General features: G+C 42.0%; 1 protein-coding gene across 1 annotated transcript in view; it reads right to left on the bottom strand.

Moving 5' to 3' along the window:
* Nucleotides 1–16,539: 16,539 nt before the first annotated feature.
* The window catches only part of LOC110537871 (GDNF family receptor alpha-4-like), a 53,678-nt gene continuing 49,524 nt past the window's right edge, over nucleotides 16,540–20,693 (bottom strand). Inside the window, exons 8-10 of the mRNA XM_036939515.1 lie at nucleotides 20,383–20,517; nucleotides 18,343–18,506; nucleotides 16,540–18,008 (exon numbers count right to left, since the gene is read on the bottom strand). Coding sequence (XP_036795410.1) covers nucleotides 17,868–18,008; nucleotides 18,343–18,506; nucleotides 20,383–20,517 — 440 coding nt within the window. The 3' untranslated portion in view covers nucleotides 16,540–17,867. The remainder of the gene's footprint in view (nucleotides 18,009–18,342; nucleotides 18,507–20,382; nucleotides 20,518–20,693) is intronic.

Below are 20,693 nucleotides of genomic sequence, written 5' to 3'. Positions count from 1 at the left end.
TTATGCGGCCATCCCTTGTATCATTTTCTATGCCTCCTAGGTATTTGCATTTGAAGTCATGCATATGAGTACTGCCACTAGGGGGAGCTGTGACGTCAAATGGGAACATTAGTGAGATAGTGAGGTTTGGAGGTTTCTTCTTCAGTCTTGGAGAATGCCTACCACTGAACACTACTAACGTTTCTTCATCTCATCATTTTATCCTGTTAATTCAGGTATATAATGTGCAAAAGTGCAATATAACTCTCAAAATATTGAGTTAACATGGTTAATTGCATAGTCCATGAGTTTGGTGATGTTTGAAGGCAATTGGAGGGCGTTTTAATCAGGTGAAAAAAAGCTGTTGGTGTTTTCCCCATTGTAAGTAATGGAGGTTGGCTAGGTTGCTAATGGTTTATATGTAAGAGAACTTCCAACAATATTTTAGCTCCTATAGCACGCCTATGAACGAAGGCTCAGTTTAGTTCAGGGAATATATATAAATATGCAATGTGATGATCAAAAGTGTTAAAGTGTTAAATATTTGTCCAAAAAGTACATTTAACAGTTCGCTAGCTTGATGGTAAACGAATTTAGCTTGGCTCAGCACTAGCTAGTTCTAGGCTAGTTGGTTTTGGTCAATGTTAGCTTACAAGTTGGTGGTTTATAGTGTAATGGTTGTAGCATTGTTTGCACAGGCATCCAGTAATTGACACCTTTTTAGAAATTGACACTGATTGAACCGTAAGTTATATATAATGGGAATTTGTATAAGTATGGTGATTTTCTTTTAACCTGAGACCTTTTATTTTTGGTGGATACTCGAATATGGAATGGGAAGATTTAATACTACAATAGAGTTGTAATGCGTACTTGATTTTGACAAAAGAAAAAGATGAAGAAAATATCTTTGAGAATGCCTGCTACTGAACACCACTAAAATGTATCTGTCATCATTCTATCCTGTTAATTCAGGTTTGTTATCTACTGACACGTCTCAGTCCGAGGCGTGTAACACTTTTGTTTGTTTACCCCACCATGATTTACATGCTAAATCGCAACTGCCAATAAACCCTAAATGACCACTGAAAGTCACACTCAGTGGCCACATACTTTACCTGTCAGTGTTTCCTGTTTTGACCAGGGGTTATACTCAATGATTTATATATGCACTACATGACTGATAGGGGACGCTGTGTTGAAGTCACCTTGCCTCCATATTGGCACTCCCCCACAGTTGTAAAAAAAAAATGCATTTCTTAATGTCTACATTCGTTTTCGCCACGTTTATTTCATTACAGACATCTTAATGCATACCTTTAAATTATATTATCTGAGATAAACATAAAAAAATGAACATATATACAAATATTTTCCTTAAAGTATACCAGGGTTTATATACATCATTAGTTATACCCTTCTAGCCCTCCAGCACAGCATCTGGTCTTGGTATCAACTAAAGCTCCAGGCTTGCTTTTAAAAAAAGCCAGCAGAGGAATAAAGGGTGGTATGGCTGCTGACCATTGTATATGGTGACTGAAAAGTACCACAAGAGAAATGCGTAATTTATTTCAATGATGTTATCTGGACATTCCTTTCCAATAAATGCAGTTTGCCATGTGCTGATATCAACCTTTGGTGGTTTACATTAAACTTGACATTTCTTGATATGAGTGTGAATATGAGTGCACCTGTGAAGGATGTCGTCTCTCCGCCCCCTGGATTACCATGATGGCCACCTGCTGCCAAGAGTGCGCTTATTACTGACCTCAAATGTAAGAATGCTACAGGGGATTGACAATTCCATAATCTTGTAATGAACAAGTCGTTATGTTGGTTATTTCAGAACTACACTGAACAAAAATATGAACACACATGTAAAATGTTGTCCAATGTTTGATGAGCTGAAATAAAAAGAACCCATAAACGTTTCAAACAACATGCTTATTTCTCTCAAATTTTGTGCACAATTTTTTTGTACATCCCTGTTAGTTAGCATTTCTCCTTTGCCAAGATAATCCATCCACATGACATGTGTGGCATATCAAGAAACGGATTAGTTAAACATAGTGATCATTACACAATCCGAGGCGCACCTCGTGCTGGGGATAATAAAAGGCCACTCTAAAATGTGCAGTTTTGTAACACAACACAATGCTACAGATGTCTCAAGTTTTGAGGGAACATACAATTGGCATGCCGACTGCAGGGATGTCCACCAGAACTGTTGCCAGAGAAGTGAATTTTAATTTCTTTACCATAAGCCGCATCCAACGTAATTTTAGAGAATTTGGCACTACGTCCAACCGGCCTCAGAACCTCAGACCACGTGTCTGTCGTTGTGTGGGCGAGTGATTTGCTGACATCAACAGAGTGCCCCATGGTGGCATGGGGTTAACAGCTTCTGGACTCAAGCCATAGGACTTCTGAACAATTAATCAAATGGCCACCCGGACTATTTACATTTACCCCCTTTGTTTTTACACTACTCCTACTCACTATTTTTATTATCTATGCATAGTCACTTTACCCCTACCTACATGTACAATTTACCTCAACTAATCTGTACCCCCACACATTGACTCGGTACCGGTAGCCCCTGTATATTGCCTCATTATTGTTATTTTATTACCAACTTTTTTTGGGTAAATATTTTCTTGAACTGCATTGTTGGTTAAGGGCTTGTAAGTAAGTATTTTACTGTAAGGTTGTATTCGATGCATGTGACAAATACGATTTGATTTGAATAAGTCTCTTGGAGCGTTCATTAACTCCTTGATGCTAACCTCACCAGGCTTCTTCGGCGCTACCAAGTCTTTCAGCAGTGTAAAAGTCCTCGAACCCACGACCGATAGAAACAGCTCTTCTCCTGTTGTCCTATATCTCGTTGGCCTCCAAAAACTGTAAAAAAAAAATCCTCATACAGTATGTGCTGAAACTATCAATAGCTTCATCGTAGCACCAAGCAGTCTCATTAATGAACAATGCCATGGCTCTCGTTAGTCATCGTGCGTGATGATGCAGATTCCAACTAGCCGTGCAGCTAGCTCGCTCGATTGGTCGTCAGCAAATTGAGGGTTTTACCTCAGAATTCATCTCATCCTCATCGCCAGTTGTTGCATCTTAGATTCTTAGACGCTGGGTTCTTTACTGATGACTCTGAGACTTCGCCAATTTGTAGAGCAAAGGAATATGTTTATTTCACATTCACACAGGAAACACAGATAGATATGACTATTCGTTGCTTCAGCCCTACTAACCCCTACTGCCTTCACAGGTGATCCCCTGGCCTCTCATTAGCCATTAGCCTCTTTGGAGGGCAGAAACACAATTACTATTTGTTCATTCAAACCATAACCCTCTTTGGAATAAATATGATTGGTTATTCTGAATAATAACATTTCCAATACACCACAATGACAATTTGAATGCACAGAGATACCATGATGAGATCCTGAGGCCCATTGTTCCACAGCCATCACCTCAGTAATGCACGGCCCCATGTCACAAGGATCTGTACACAATTCCTGAAAGCGTCCCAGTTCTTCCAAGGGCTGCATACTCACCAGACATGTCACCCATTGAACATGTTTGGGATGCTCTGGATTGATGTGTACGACAGCTAGTTTCAGTTCCCGTAAATATCCAGCAACTTTGCACTGTCATTGAAGAGTAGTGGGACAACATTCCATAGGCCACAATCAACAGTCTGATCAACTCTATGCGAAGGAGATGTGCATGAGGCAAATGGTGGTCATACCAGATACTGACTGGTTTCCTGATCCATGACCCTACCTTTTTTTAACAGATGCATATCTGTATTCCTAGTCTTGTGAAATCCATAGATTAGGGCCTAATTTATTTCAATTGACTGATTTCATTATATTTATTTTACCTTTGTTTAACTAGGCAAGTCAGTTAAGAACAAATTCTTATTTTCAATGATGGCCTAGGAACAGTGAGTTATAACTGCCTGTTCAGGGGCAGAACGACAGATTTGTACCTTGTCAGCTCGGGGGTTTGAACTTGCAACCTTCCGGTTACTAGTCCAACTCTCTAACCACTAGGCTCTGCCGCCCCACTGTAACTGTAACTCAGTAAAATCTTTGAAATTGTTTCAAGTTGCGTTTATATTTTTGTTCGGTATAAGCGACAAGAAATACAAATCTTTCTGAACTGGAGTAAAGTGGATAAAAATGTCATATAGATTGACTCAAGCATACCATTGAATGTAATAGTTTGTTGGAGCAAGTCAGCAGTGTACTTTCTTAACAGAAGGGGGCAGTCTAGCAACGGCTTTGTTTTCTCCACTAACAGCTCCATGGCTCGGTCCCAATCAGTCCTGTCCTTGCCTCCTCTCCTTCAACATTCCGATGTGAAAGAACTGACCAGGTGAAAGAGCTTCAACTATATTGTTTTTACCTGTCAAGTATTTTCCAGTCAGGGCAGATAAGGGGGAGGAGGCGAGGAAAGCGAGGAGAGGACGGACTTTAGAACAGCTGAAACATAATGCGTTCACACAGGCAGCCCCATTCTGATTTGACCAATCAGATCAGCTATTTGGCCAATAATTGGGCAAAAGATCAGAATTAGGCTGCTTATGTAAACACAGCCTATGAGTCCCATAGGCAAGACCGCCTACCCTGTCCCCCTCTGTTTTTCCTCTTTTTGTAATAACATAGATGTTAACTAAGGTTTTGCCTGAGTAAGAGAGCATGGAAATTCGATTGTAGCCTGGGTATCTGAGCAAACAGCAGTAGCCTAAAGCGGGATCTGTGTTGCTAAAGCGCATAATGACTAATATCAGTGGCTGATTGTCTAAGGTCCACTGATTGCCTGTTCTGTGTGTTTTGATTGCTAATTTCACCCTGCATGTGTTCTAACAAAAGTTCACACCACCTGAATGTACCTTGGCTGCGGATCACAATCGGAAATAAGAGTCACACAACTGAAAACACATGCAGGTGTTTCTAATTGAGTTTTGCCTTTTCATATTGACTAAATATCAATATGAAATCAAATACGAATCAAAAAGCATTTGTAAACTACACAAATCTAGAAAACGAAGAAACAAACAACCTGATCGGGATACAACACAATCAAATACAATCGTAAATGGTTGCATTTGAGGACTGGAAAGATATATTGGATTTTCACTATCATCTTCAACATTACGCTTACTAAGTAATAGACTAGTGTCCTGTCCAGAGGGTGAACTTGTACATCAAGCTGCCTCACACTACAGAAACAGGAGCTCCTATGAGCTGTTCCGGCTCACACACGCCAAGGATCTTGCAAGGCTACTTACTTACTTTTTAGTAAGTAATGAGTTGATATCAAAGTTGCTTTCACTGTTTTGTACAATGTAATTCTGGCTCTAGTTAGGTAGAGCACACACACATCTGTTTAGCTAAACCTGGTTGTCTCTTTACATTTCAGACAGGTGCTGGCTTTGGCTTGCATCTGGAACCAAACATGTGGAAATACTCTGCAGTGATTGGTGTCTGTCTCAGAGTGTAGAAGAGGGTGAGAGACAGATGGAGAATGTCAATTGCATATTCCTCGTATCCTCTCTCCTCGCATCCTTCTCAAAACCCATTGGATGAGAAAGCCAGAGGTCCCTCCCCTCTGACCTTCTCCAATGAGTTTTGAGGTGGTGAGGTGAGAGCCAACATGTTAACCCCCAGCCCATATCTTTGCACATCCAGAGTCTTCCTCCTGGGCAACACACTATGCCTACTCCAGTCGACATAGCTCCCCCATTAACAATACTGACCGAGAGAAGACATCCAGGGGATTAGAAATGGATGCGAACTGACATCCCCGTACACTCACCGCACCACCCTGTTGCATTCAGAAAGTCTAATTTCGGGTCAAGACGTGGAAACTGAAACAAAGGCTGTTATATTTCCCTTGATACCTTGAATTTTCTCTCCTTACCTCCTTCTCAAAACTCATAGGACAAGAAGGTCCAAGGGGAGGGACCTGGGACTTTCTCCTTCAATACATGAGGCGAGGAGATATCTGGGATCAACACTACTTGAATTTGGCTGGAACACACCAGTACTGAGTACCAGAACCTCCCATTTTCCACTGCTTGAGATCCGGCACCTCTAATATAATGTTGCCATAAAAATTGCTAAAATATACAGAGCTAGTCAAAAGTTTGGACACCTACTCATTCAAGGGTTTTTCTTTATTTTACTATTTTCTACATTGCAGGATAATAGTGAAGATGATAGTCCCACTAAGCGCAAAACAGATAACCAGCAAGACTATCGATACGCCATCCTAAGTGTGCCTTGAATTCTAAATAAATCACAGACAGTGTCACCAGCAACGCACTCCCACACCATCACACCACTTCCTCCATGCGTCACGGTGGGACCACACATGCGGAAATCATTCGTTCACCTACTCTGCGTCTCACAAAGACACAGCAATTGGAACCAAAAATCTCAGAATAGGACTCATCAGACCTAATCAGTCTAATGTCCATTGCTCGTGTTTCTTGGTACGAGCAAGTCTCTTCTTCTTATTGCTGTCCTTTAGTAGTGTTTTTTGTTGTTGCAGCAATTCACCCATGAAGGCCTGATTCACGCAGTCTCCTCTGAACAGTTGATGTTGAGATGTGTTTGTTACTTGAACTCTATGAAGCATCTATTTGGGCTACAATTTCAGAGGCTGGTAACTTTAATTAACTTGCCCTCTGCAGCAGAGGTAAGTGTGGGTCTTCCTTTCCTGTGGCAGTCCTCATGAGAGCCAGTTTCATCATAGCGCTTGATGATTTTTGTGACTGCACTTGAAGAATCTTTCAAAGTTCTTGAAATGTTCTGGACTGACTGACCTTTGCTCATTTGAGCTGTTCTTGCCATAATATGGACTTGGTCTTTTACCAAATTGGGCCATATTCTGTATACCACCCCTACCTTGTCTCAACACAACGGATTGGCTCAAACGCATTAAGAAGGAAAGAAACTTCACAAATTAACTTTTAACAAGGCACACCTGTTAGTTGAAATGCATTCTCTCAACCATGAAGCTGGTTGAGAGAATGCCAAGAGTGTGCAAAGCTGTCGTCAAGGTAAAAGGTTGGCTACTTTGAAGAATCTCAAATATAAAATATATTTGGATGTCTTTAACACTATTTTTAGTTACTACATGATTCCATATGTGTTATTTCATAATTTTCATGTATTCACTATTATTCTACAATGTAGAAAATAGTAAAAATAAAGAAAAATCCTTGAGTAGGTGTGTCCAAACTTGACTGGTTCTGTACATCGTTCCCGCACCTTAATACAGTATAAACTCTGCAATCACTGGCGATGGACGAATCATTGAAAGATTAATGGAGTTTTCAAGCAGGAATAGCTCAAAGTAAACAGATGTAGATTAAGCAATTCATTACTTGAGAAACTTCAGACAAAGTCATTTCTCAATTAAGTATTCTAATGGCGGCTGGAAATCTCGACTTCCCACCGAGAGTAATGTGAAGTCATAGGGTTTCTCAGCTACAGCAGCCAATTAATGGGAGTCTAGGGCTTTTTTTAATCTGTCAAGCACGCTATTGACATTCTGTGGCTGTATTCTTATGCTCAATTTGATGATGCCGTGGTGCTTTCCAATTAAAATGTGGCAAAAATTATGGAAGAGTGCGTATTATCTGGAACAGAGCTCTTCAACACCCATCAAGGGTGCATTGACCCCTACTTTCATCTTCTGTGAGATGAGAATTCCTGCGACATCTCTATTTAGTCTGTTTATTGATTCGTTCGCTTTCTTGCTGGTGATTACTGTGCAAGCATATGTTACCTTGGACCGGCTTAATTTGAGTGCACCTTTTCAGTGACACAGATTTGACTCATATTGCTATATGCCTGTAAGCAACCCTCTGGAGTCGGAGCCATAGTGGAGATCTCATGCTGTAGATGTACAGAATTCAGAATTCAGATAAGTCACCTTATTATGTCAAAAGGGGGAATTAAATAATCAATAGGAAGCTGACTGAAGTTCCCCTGCTGTGGCACTTCTACATACACGAAGCATGTACATCCCAAATAGTACTGACACACCTGCTCTGCTTGCTCCGACTACCGTGCCTTCTCGCCACTCACAGAACTTTCACAAGTCTGGATGAATGAAATAGCGTCAAAGTAAAAATAATTGCCACCCATTTCCAGGGAGCTATACACTAGCTACATATAAGCCCCATAAGTCTGGATTGTGATACTGTAACTGGACAATGTGTCAACAAGGGCACCATGACATAATGTTATGTATGGTACGACGTGCTGTTCGTCGTACTGTACGTTGTTATGGTTTACATATGCTGCGTTAAGGATGAATGGGTTGTCAGAATGAGTGGCTATGTCATTAAACGACAGTGATGTACAATGTGAAACTGGGCAGATGTGCATTATTTGACAGCTAAGCTAGATATAGCAAACGTGTAGATTAATCAGTGTACTGTAACCCGAAAGCTACAGTTGCCGGCTAAATGGGCCCTCGCAGGCAGCTTCATGTCAGGGTGCGTCTGGCCTCTCAAATGCAGGGCTCGGGTGTAGCATGAGTGGGGCCCAACATGGACCCATGGGCTAGCATAGAGAGTGGGAGAGGGAGTGGGCATCTAATCCAGTCCAGCTGACCGCCCCCCCATGACTCCCCCTCTGTTCAGGGACATAAGTGCCTCAGCCACGCTGCAGCTGCTGGCCGCTGTGATAAGAGCACCACACAGACACGCGCACACACACACACACACACACACGGATGTAGTTCACACACATATTAGGCACACACATATGCAGCACATTTGCGCACACACATGCACACATGTGTGCACACACGCGCACACATGCACACACACGCACACATGCACATTCACACAAACAGAGAGGGGAGAGAACTTGATAAACACAAGGTACGCATGCGCACTCACTGCTGGATGTACACACACAAACATGTGCTCACCCTGACCCATTTGCAGAACCCCCACTGAGAAAGTTTGATTATTTCACATACCCTAAATGTGATAGTCTTCCACTGACATGCACTCTACCACAAATGCAATCTCTCAAAATACTGCTGTAGAACATCAACATTACTGAAAGATGCCAGACCTGGGTCAGACCTGGCCTAGGTGAAAGACTTCAAAGTATTGGAGATGCGCTTGATTTATCTTGGCATTTGCACTCTGGGGACTATTCCATTGTTTCCATTGTATCGGGCAAACCAAATCAAGCTCAGCACAAATACCCAGGTCTGCTACAGTAGGCTGATGTTAAAAACATTTTTAGTCAAATGTCTTTGTATGCTGGTTGAATGTTCCAGACAGTGCAGTGTGGTGACATGTTTGTGGTAGCCTTGCCTCAGTCAGTGTTCAGGACTGGGCTATAGAGCAGTGATAAAGCTCCTGCTTGGGAAACACAGCAATGCCCTTCAGACAGAATATTATTAGCGCTGAGTTGGACTGATTTAAAGCCAAACTGTGCAAACAAGCTCCAGTATGTGGATTATAAAGCTTCAGCCAAATAAAGTTCAAACACAAAGCACAGCACAGCCTCGCTCTGCTCGCTGCATGTCCTCCTTAGACAACTAGGGAAAGTAGTGCTCAGAATTTACGATGAAAGACGTACAAAACACATAACTCTCACTAGTCTCAATGAAGTACAATTAGTTGTTTGATTGTATGATGGAAATAGGAGAAGCTGTGCAAAGCATTAAAAAAACTCACCCATCTCAATGGACAACAATAAAAACAGGGGCATGCTTTTGTAATATGCTTTTTATGTACGTACAAGGTCAGTATAGTACTACCTTTCCCCAATTCCCAGATTGAGAGAAAATACACAGTTGATGTGAGCATTTGTCACGGGCTTCAGAGAAGGCATGCAGTGGGGTTTATCTTTGTGTTTCATTGTTAGGGGTTGAAATCATGAAATGGCTACAAACAAGTCATTACAGAGGAGAGTAGAGCACATATATACTTTGTTGCAGTGCTTACAACAACGAGCTTGGCCAAATTGATCACATTTCTCCCAAGCAAAGGCAGGGTTGGAAGGTCATTGAAAAAGCATGCAACTCCTTAGAATACCAACATTGAAGGAAATACATATTAGATCAAGGGAATGGCAGAGGGGGAAAAAGTCTGGTAAACATGATGGCTGTTCCTTTCTTTCACATATCTGTTTATGATGTTGATCTCCAATTCACAATCGGATTTGTAGTTCAAAAAAAGAGGGTGGCTTGGAACATAAAAAAGATGGTCACCCCATCAGCATTTTTATTCTTCAAAATAATTTTCATCCCATCATCCTCCTCAACTTGTTAGGCCACCAGCTGCCACTGAGTTTCATCACTGTTAGAGTAAAACAAGTGTGGTTTGGCAATTTTCACTCATCCTGTAGTGTACGAAGGTTGTATCTTCTTTCAGGGGGTAATGTAATCACCTTGCAGTATGTCAATCATGTAATATCAGACACCTCTTAAAGGGATTCCATGTGTGGCCATCCATAACTAACGTTATACCATGAAATGTCCATTAACTGTGCATTCCTTTAGAGATAGTGCAACCATTTCAATTACTTGTGAAGTTTGGAAACTGTGACTTTGACTGCGATTTTTCAGCTATCCAGTTAATTCAACTCTACTCGTACTGTTGAATTTGAGGTAACTTTTTTGATGTTTGTCAAGGGAGATATGATATGTCCCAACTGACGGCTAAAAGCACCATCAAATAAATTACAAAAATCAGCATCAAAGTATAGATCAAAGTATAGTATGTTAATCCCAATTAAAATAAATCCAGTTCAACCATGACCCTTTTAATAGAAAATGTCAATTACAATATGAATTTTACAGTACTTTCGACGATGTCCAACCTAGTTTTTATGTTGGTTCTAATGTTCTATTACAGCTCTTTTAGTAAGATCTCTTGATTAAAGGAGTACTCTTATTTCCTCCTCCCCTTTCATTTCCTTGAAATAGCATTTACATTTTTTAAACAAAGTAAGCCAAAAGTAAAAAGGACCAACTCAAATTAATGGGAAACATAAAACTAACTTATTTTTAAACTTATTTTGTACATAATGGTGCGGCTGCCATCTCTTAAAACCGATATAACTTCTGGACATCAGGACAGCGATTACAGCGATTACTCACCTCTATCTGGACAAAGATTTTTTATTTATTAACGAATCCAACGCAAAGGATATACTGCTTTCTCTTGAACGGGCCAAAATCCCTGTCATTTGCGTGAAGATAAGACAGAGGAAAAGGGGGCGGAGGTCAGAGGAAAAGGGGGCGGAGGTCAGGCTACGTTCTGAGAGTTCGAGTGAGTAAACTTCCACTACCATCCGTTCTATTGGCATGAAATCATTGGAAAACAAAATGATACATGATCAAGACTATCCTGCCAAAGGGACATTAAAACTGTAATATCTTATGTTTCACCGAGTTGTGGCCGAACAACAACGCGGATAATATAGAGCTGGGGGGATTTTCCATGCATCGGCAGGACAGAGAAGCTATGTCTGGTAAGTGGGTGTGTGTCTATTTGTTAGTAACAGCTGGTGAGCGATGTCTAATATTTAAAAAACTCTTGAGATATTGCTTGTCTGAGGTAGAGTACCTTATGATAAGCTGTTGACCACACTATCTACCAAGAGAGTGCTCATCTATATTATTCGTAGCAGTCTATTTACCACCACATACCAATGCTGGCACTAAGACCGCACTCAACCAGCTGTATAAGGCCATAAGCAAATGAGAAAATGCTCATCCAGAAGCAACGCTCCTACTGGCCGGGGACTTTAATGCAGGCAAGCTTAAATCTGTTTTACCTCATTTCTCATTTCTGTCACATGTGCAACCAGAGGAGAGAAAAAAATAAACTCTAGACCACCTTTACACCACACACAGAGACAAAGCTCTCCCTCGCCCTCCATTTGGCAAATCTGACCATAATTATATCCTCCTGATTCCTGCTTACAAGCAAAAACTAAAGCTAGTACCAGTGACTCGCTCAATACGGAAGTTGTCAGATGACGCGGATACTATGCTACAGGACTGTTTTGCTAGCACAGACTGGAATATGTTCCGGGTTTCATCCAATGGCATTGAGGAGTATACCACCTCAGTCACTGGCTTCATCAATAAGTGCATCAACTACGTCGTCCCCACAGTGACCGTACGTACATATCCCAACCAGATTCCATGAATTACAGGCAACATCCGTATCGAGCTAAAGGCTAGAGCTGCCGCTTTCAAGGAGTGTGACTCTAACCCGGACGCTAATAAGAAACCCCGCTACGCCCTAAGACAAACCATCAAACAGACAAAGCGTCAATATAGGATTAAGATTGAATGCTACTACACCGGCTTTGACGCTTGTCGGATGTGGCAGGGCTTGAAAATTATTATGGACAGCAAATGGAAACCCATCCACGTGGCGTGAGCCTACCAGATGAGCTATATGTCTTTTATGCTCACTTCGAGGCAAGCAACACTGAAGCATGCATGAGAGCACCAGCTATTCCGGTTAACTGTGTGATAACTCTCTCGGTAGCCAATGTGAGCAAGACCTTTTAAACAGGTCAACATTCACAAAGACGCGGGACGGATAACCAGGATGAGTACTCTGCATGTGCAGACCAAAATGTACAACCTCTCCCTTACCGAGTCTGTAATAGCTACATGTTTCAAACAGACAATGAAACCATGAAGTGCTTTGAAAGGCTGGTCATGGCTCACATCAACAGCATCATCCCAGATACCCTAGACCCACTCCTAATTCGCCCCAACAGATCCACAGATGACGCAATCTCAATCGCACTCCACACTGCCCTGATCGTGGACTACAGGAATAGGCGGGCCTAAATCATTCTCTCTACTATTATTCTGACATTTCACATTCTTAAAATAAAAGTGGTGATCCTAACTGACCTAATACAGGGAATTTTTACAAGGCTTAAAATGTCAGGAATTGTGAAAAGCTGAGTTTAAATGTATTTGGCTAAGGTGCATGTAAACTTCTTCAACTGTATAACTTGGCGGAGTCAGAGGAAGGCCCCCAAAAATTGTCAAAGTCTCCAGTCACCAAAGTCATAGACTGCACAGCAAGCAGTACCAGAGCATCAAGTCTAAGACCAAAGGTCTTACCTGTTGTATTCGGCGCATGTGACAAATAAAGTTGGATTTGATTGCACTTTTTCCAGAGGACGGCTATTACTTCTGTAGTCTTTAAATGTCAAGATCTATTTTCTGCTCAGTAAAAACATTTTGAAACCTAGAATTATTATGTTCCTTATATACTCCCACTGAATTCTGATGTTGTGGGTTTTCTTTATTCCATATGCATCTTTTCTTGGGCTAATCAAAGGTATTGTCAGTGAGGATAGTGAAAGCAATACCAACGCATACCTGGGAGTGCAACCAAGTGTAGCGGTATTCAACACCCCACTTCCAATATTGCTATCAACCACATCCAGAATCATAGTCACACCATTGTTCTATTTTGTGGTGTGTTATGCATGCATGGCATGATACACCACAATGAAAGGTCAGCATAATTATATTTGAGAGAGCGAGAGAGAAACTTTTTTCTGTTGTACAAATTCAATTTAATACAATTGTAGCCAGGTACCATTTGAGGTAAGCCATATGGACCAATTTCATGTTTTTCTCACAGAACTTTGTGTATGAAAATTTAAAGCAGTCAGTCATGTGATGAGTTGAGTATAGTCGCACTCTGAGTGTTCATACTGATTGCTGCTATCCGTTCCACATCATCAAAGTAGGCCTACGAATACAAACAAGGGTTTTCCCCATAATACTGCCTTTTGAGTGATTTAACCACCGATACCCTTGGCAAAATCTCGCATTGGTATCCTGACTTACAGTAGTAATACACACTGCCAACCCACTCCCTCATTGCCAACTCATTTTTCCAGAGACGAACTAGCCACCAGACTGTTATTTTTGAGAGGGAAACAGCTTGGATTCACCTGACTAACTTTACCCCACAGCTACTTCACTCTTTTAATTTTCTAATCATAGCCCTCTACAAGGCCGTTCCATTATTGAAATGTACAAAATGCTTAGTTGTCATTCTTTGCATATTCTGTGCCCGATAAAACATCAACATTTCTACTTTAATTAATCAAGCTATTAATTGCGTCCAGACTAGACTTAACAAATACACACATTACTGTACTCAGTAAAAAGGGATAGAAATCTGCTATGAACATCATAATCAAATTGTATTTGTCACATGCGCCAATACAACAGGTAGACAACAGGTAGACAGGTAGACCTTACTGTGAAATGCTTACAAGTCCTTAACCGACAACGCAGTTCAAGAAAGAGTTAAGAAAATATTTACTAAATAAACTAAAGTAAAAAATACTAAAAAGTAACACTTAAAATAACATTAACGAGGCTATATACAGGAGGTACCTGTACCGAGTCAATGTGCGGGGGGTACAGGTATAAGGGCAGAAGGCGAGACCCAAATACAGACACAGGAGGCAGATGGTAGAGCTCTGATGTTTATTATAACAAAGGGAGTAGGCAAAGACAGGTCGGAGACAGGCAAGAGTTCATAAACCAGGTCAGAGTCCAAACATTACCAGGTGATAGGCAGTTTCGAGGTCAGGCCAGGCAGGGGTCAGAAACCAGATCCGAGTCCAAAAACAGTACAAGAGGCTGGTAGTCAGGCTGGTAGTCAGAACAGGCAGAGTGGTCAGGCAGGCGGGTTCAGAGTCAGAACAGGCAGAGTGGTCAGGCAGGCGGGTTCAGAGTCAGAACAGGCAGAGTGGTCAGGCAGGCGGGTTCAGGAGCCTTTTGGTCCTAGACTTGGTTCTCCGGTACCGCTTGCCGTGCGGTAGCGGAGCGCACAGTCTATGACTTGGTTGACTGGAGTCTTTGACAATTTTTTGGGCCTTCCTTTGACACCGTCTATTATATAGGTCCTGGATGGCAAGAAGCTTGGCCCCAGTGATGTACCCTCTGTAGCTCCTTACAGCCGAGCAGTTGCTATTATAGGTGGTGATGCAACCGGTCAGGATGAACTTTTTGAGGATCTAGGAACCAATGCCAAATATTTTTGGTCTCTTAAAGGTGGAAAAGGTGTTGTCGTGCCTTCTTCACCACAGTCTTGGTGTGTTTGGACCATGATAGTTTGTTGGTGATGTGGACACCAACGACTTGAAACTCTCGACCCGCTCCACTACAGCCACGTCAATGTTAATGGGGGCCTGTTCGGGTCACCTTTTCCTGTAGTCCACGTTCAGCTCCTTTGTCTTGCTTACATTGAGGGAGATGTTGTTGTATTGGCACCACACTGCCAGGTCTTTGACCTCCTCCCTATAGGCTGTCTCATCGTTGTCGGTAATCAGGCCCATCACTGTTGTGTCGTCAGCAAACTTAATGATGGTGTTGGAGTCGTGTTTGGCCACACAGTCATGGGTGAACAGGGAGTATAAGAGGGAACTAAGCACGCACCCATGAGGGGCCTCAGTGTTGAGGATGAGCATGGCAGACGTGTTGTTGCCTAAGCTTACCACCTGGGGACGGCCCGTCAAAAAGTCCAGGATCCAGTTGCAGAGGGAGGTGTTTAGTCCCAGGGTAATTAGCTTAGTGATGAGATTCGTGGGCACTATGGTGTTGAACGCTGAGCTGTAGTCAATGAACTGCATTCTCACATAGGTGTTCCTTTTGTCCAGGTGGGAATGGGCAGTGTGGAGTGCGATTGAGATCGTGTCGTCTGTGGATCTATTGGGGCGGTATGCAAATTGTTGTGGGTCTAGTGTTTCCGGGATGATGGTGTTGATGTGAGCAATTATCCACCTTTCAAAGCACTTCATGGCTATATGAGTGCTACGGGGAGGGAAATCATTTAAGCAGGTTACCTTCGCTTCCTTTGGCACAGGGACTATGGTGTTCTGCTTGAAACATGCTATATTACAGACTGGGTCAGGCAGAGGTTGAAAATGTCAGGGAAGACACTTGACAGGACGTGTACCAGGAGTACAAGTCCTGGTAATCCATCCGGCCACGTGGCTTTGTGAATGTTGACCTGTTTAAAGGTCTTGCACACATCGGCTGAACATATTCCAGTGTGTGCTAGCAAAATAGTCCTGTAGCGTAGTATCCGTGTCATCTGACCACTTCTGTATTGAGCGAGTCACTGGTACTTCCTGATTTCGTTTTTGCTTGTAAGCAGGAATCAGGAGGATAAAATTATAGTCAGATTTGCCAAATGGAGGGCGAGGGAGAGCTTTGTATGTGTCTCTGTGTGTGAAGTAAAGGTTGCCTAGATTTGAGGTAAAACATTATTTAAGTTTGCCTGCATTAAAGTCCCCGGCCACTAGGAGCGTCTTGTTTGCTTTTAGCTCGTGGAGTGCAGTCTTAGTGCCAGCATCGGTGTGTGGTGGTAAATACATGACTATGAATACTATAGATAAGAACTCTCTTGGTAGATAGTGTGGTCTACAGTGTGGTCTACAGCTTATCATGAGGTACCCCACCTCAAGACTTCTTTAATATTAGACATTGCCCACCAGCTGTTATTGACAAATACACACACCCCCACCCCTCGTCTTACCAGAAGTAGCTTATCTGTCCTGCCAATGCACAGTAAACCCAGCCAACTCTATATTATGTCGTCAGAAACCCATTGTCTTCCCCCATTGAACATCGCATCATTCATGACCATCTTACCATGAACAGGTCACATATACGCTTTCTACTGTACGAACTGTACTGTATTCTGCTATTGTCTCTGATATTTTATTTTCACATTGTGCATTCCAGCAACTATGGTTGATGTGTATTTTTTATATTTTACCTCTAGGCAAGTCAGTTAAGAACAAATTCTTATTTTCAATGACGGCCTAGGAACAGTGGGTTAACTGCCTGTTCAGGGGCAGAACGACCTTGTCAGCTCGGGGATTTGAACTTGCAACCTTCCGGTTACTAGTCCAACGCTCTAACCACTAGGCTACCCTGCCGCCCGAGGGCATTGCGGCCTGTCTTGGCTAGGCTCGGTAGTGATAAAAGGGTTCAATATTGCCCAAAATGTTGAGACACAAGCCCTTGTTCCTATATGGCATACTAATTCAGATACCCTTTGAGAATTTTATAATGAACACTTAGCTAAGCATTAGCGAGAACAAATGAACTGGCGATGACAGCATGACAAAGAGCCCAATCTTCACCACGTGCATGATAATCATTAGGTCAGAGCTATCCTACGTATTCTAAAGTTTCCACATCTCTTGCAGCCGACAGCACTTGGAATGATCAGAGTCAGTGTATTTGTCCAGAATGGATGAATAAGCCGTAGCTCCATTGTCCATCTCTACCATTCCAGTATTAATCAGAAACAATGTTCCTCCTTCAGTCAAGTCGAAGAGAGCGGTATTAAAGCCCTTATATCCGCAAGGGTCTTTTCCAATCAGTTTGTGCAGTTGAGTACAAAATAAAGACAGTTCACTAGAGTCCGTTTCTCGTGAGCTTTCCGTTTATATATAGATCTTAAAGAATAACCGTGCAGTTCCCGATGGCATTTGTAGAATTTAGTCCTGTGCTTGGATGTGCTTGGATAGCTGGATGGTAGGTTAGTCCACTAAAAAGTACTTTCATCTTGACTCGAAGCGATAACAATGTACAAGTATACAGATTGAAACCAATCTGTCTCAGTCTCTCCAAGTCGTACACCTAAGGGACTTGCAAGTGCAACAGAACCACTCACACAAAAAATAGGAAAAGGACTATGCTGTATATGTTTAGGAGACGGAGTAGCCTTAAATGCTAAAGACAAAAATGTATCCAGAATTTGTGAACAAATACTCCTGCTTTATGGGTGGTCCTTGGCAGTGCTTCCTCATTTAGTGACCATATAAGACCAGAGGTAGGACCAAAAGACCAGTAAAGGAAGTTGGAGGCAGTAGGCCAAGTGCGGGGGCAGAGTTTGGGAGCCCATCTGACGGGAGGGTAGAATCTCTCCACAATCGGTCGTTTCCGCTGGCCTAAAAGGGTGAGAAAGAGAGATCAATGTGACAAAAAACATTGTAGCCCCACATGGTTAGCCTGAAACATAACATAACTAGGTAGGTATTATTCACTGCCGAGGGCCAAAACTAAGTTATGCATTATCATTCAGAAATTTCAAAACGATGTGTCAAAGGTGATCGGGTGGGAGTCCTCTAAATATGCAAATATAACCTCCCTGAACTTAACTGGCAAAGGTATCAACTCCTGGCAACTCTTTCTTTAGATGAAATGCTGTACAAACAACTGAAAAACTATAATATTCCATTTTCTCTGACCCTGATGAAACAATCAACAAAACAATCACCACACCTGTGTTGGAATAATTGATTCCGGACTGTTCCGTGTGGTCTCCACAGTAGCAGTCAGAGGGTTGATGGCATGGCTCTCTCTGCCAGTGGCTGGGCTGAGGTGTCTCGATTCGCTGGACGTGGGCATCACGTCTGTCCCTCTCCCAAACGCCAGGAGGGCATTCCCTGTTTCACAAGATGAGAAAAGGCACAGTGTGAGAAGAGGAGACAATTAACCTGAGGCTCCTGAAATGGACCTGATACGTCTTAATGAATTTATAATCACGCCCACATTCAATTACTGCACAGGACTCTGCCTGAGCGGCTCGGACCAATTTGGATTTGCTCGGTGGAGAAAAAAAATACTCAGTATTCTCTTCATGTTTCCCCAACTGCACCTGCACCTGCCTCTCCACATCCTCTCATTAGCTCACAGACTAGTGGCATCGGCCAAACAAGTCTGAGACCTCGCACTGTGTCCTTTTTTGTCATGGAGAGGAGAGGCCACAGGACAGGTTGCTATCTGATGGCACTAGATTTACCCGGGAGGAAGATAGCCCCTATCTGTTTAAACAGGTCAGATGAAAACACTGTAGCAAAGTCAATAATAAGGATGATTAATTATTAGAAAGGGCATGCGCAATATTGGAATAGAAATGGATAACCGTCATGGTGAGTGAGTCACCCACAATGATGCATGAAGCTCCTAAAATAAAGCCAAAAATGAACGTCTGGGTCATGTGGTTGAAGGCACTCTTCATCTTATAGATGGATCATGAACATATCACACATTTGCTTAAACCATCAGAAGGTTAAACTAGCTTGTCTCCCAACATATTACACAATCATTACATGTAATAACATTACTATGCTATTATGGGTTAAGTCTGTAATCTACACAAATGGTCTCCATAAGGAACTCTATACAAGTTGCATATTATCAGCTAATATTTACATCAACTGTTGAAACGGGAATTTATGCATAAACCAATAAGATGGGGTGAATTAATAAATATGTTATTACTTTAGGTTAGCCCTGTGATTCTCTTTCCTGAGTGAAAAGGAAATGCACTGAACACCCAGGTGGAATTACCAAGGATACGGCATGAAGGGGATGATTAATATGAGAGAGAGAGAGCCCGAGAGGGGTGAAAGAGAGAGGAGCGAGAGAGTGAAAGGAAGAAAGAGAATGAAAAATCACAAGATTATACTCTGACTGGTCATTTTCCCACAGAGGGGATAACTATTTAACACAATAGTTCACTGCTATTGAGCCTACAGGTGACTAACTGCTGTGGGACATATCTGCCTCATTGTATCAAATTTTCCCCTAGTCAAATTACTTCTCCTTGTGAGCCCAATTTGCTGTAGTCCTTTGGCACAGGTATTCAATGCAAATAGGCTAGGATGAACGAGGAGTAACATCCAATAAATAACATTTGGAAATAAGAGAAAAGCTGCATTTAATCCAACAGATTAGACAAATCAAATTATGCTTGGCTTCAATGGGAGCTCTGTGAAGGTTTTTTGTAGAATAATTGCAAAAGCATTGTTATGTAGACCAATTATTGTAATGGAAAACCAAAGTGTTGCTTTTGAGAAGTTGGATAAATCATTCCTCAAAGGGAGACAGCATATGAGAGACATTACAAAAAAACTAAAGGCAAAATCCCCAGAACTCATGGAGTAAATCGTCCCATATATTTTACCATTGGAATATACAGAACAATATTTTATAGAAATAGGGCATCTTGAGATACAAGAAGATGTTGCTCTTGTTCTTCTCCCCTGTAAACCTGGGTAGTGTAACATGCTCATTAGGGATACCATAGCAAAAGGTTTCAAAATGTTTCCAATAGTTCAGAAAGTACCTTGGGCCGTTTTCCTCCATCGCGTGCCTAGTGAACACAACCCTACACTAAGGCTATATCCCAAATATTCCCTAAATAGTGCATTACTCTTGACCAGAGCCTTATGGAACCTAGTCAAAACTAGGCCATTTGGGATGCAGGCTAAGTCACTGGAGACTGCTTTTTGTGATGACTTGATGGGAGCCACTCACTGAGACAGACGTTGTTGGTGAAGTATTCCAGGAAGTCGGAGCACTCTACTCTCTGGTTTCCGCTGGCAGAGCAGGAGCACCATGGGGCCACGCTAGATGTGGAGTTATCCACATAGTTGGGAGTTATCGAACTGCCTGCAGAAACAATATGTTCTCAGTTTAGTATCAAATATTCATTCCCTCGAAAGACCTGTTGTTATAGGACTGTTATGCAACGTAAAACATTTATGAACCTTGTTTGCAATTCACTGTTCAATCGCACAATGTGAGTGGGGATGTTATTCAAGAAATGAGCAAAAATGCAGCTATGA

The sequence above is a fragment of the Oncorhynchus mykiss genome, chromosome 12 (genome assembly GCF_013265735.2).
Source record: "Oncorhynchus mykiss isolate Arlee chromosome 12, USDA_OmykA_1.1, whole genome shotgun sequence".
Taxonomy (NCBI): Eukaryota; Metazoa; Chordata; class Actinopteri; order Salmoniformes; family Salmonidae; genus Oncorhynchus; species Oncorhynchus mykiss.
This window is presented reverse-complemented; position numbering and strand designations above follow the sequence as displayed.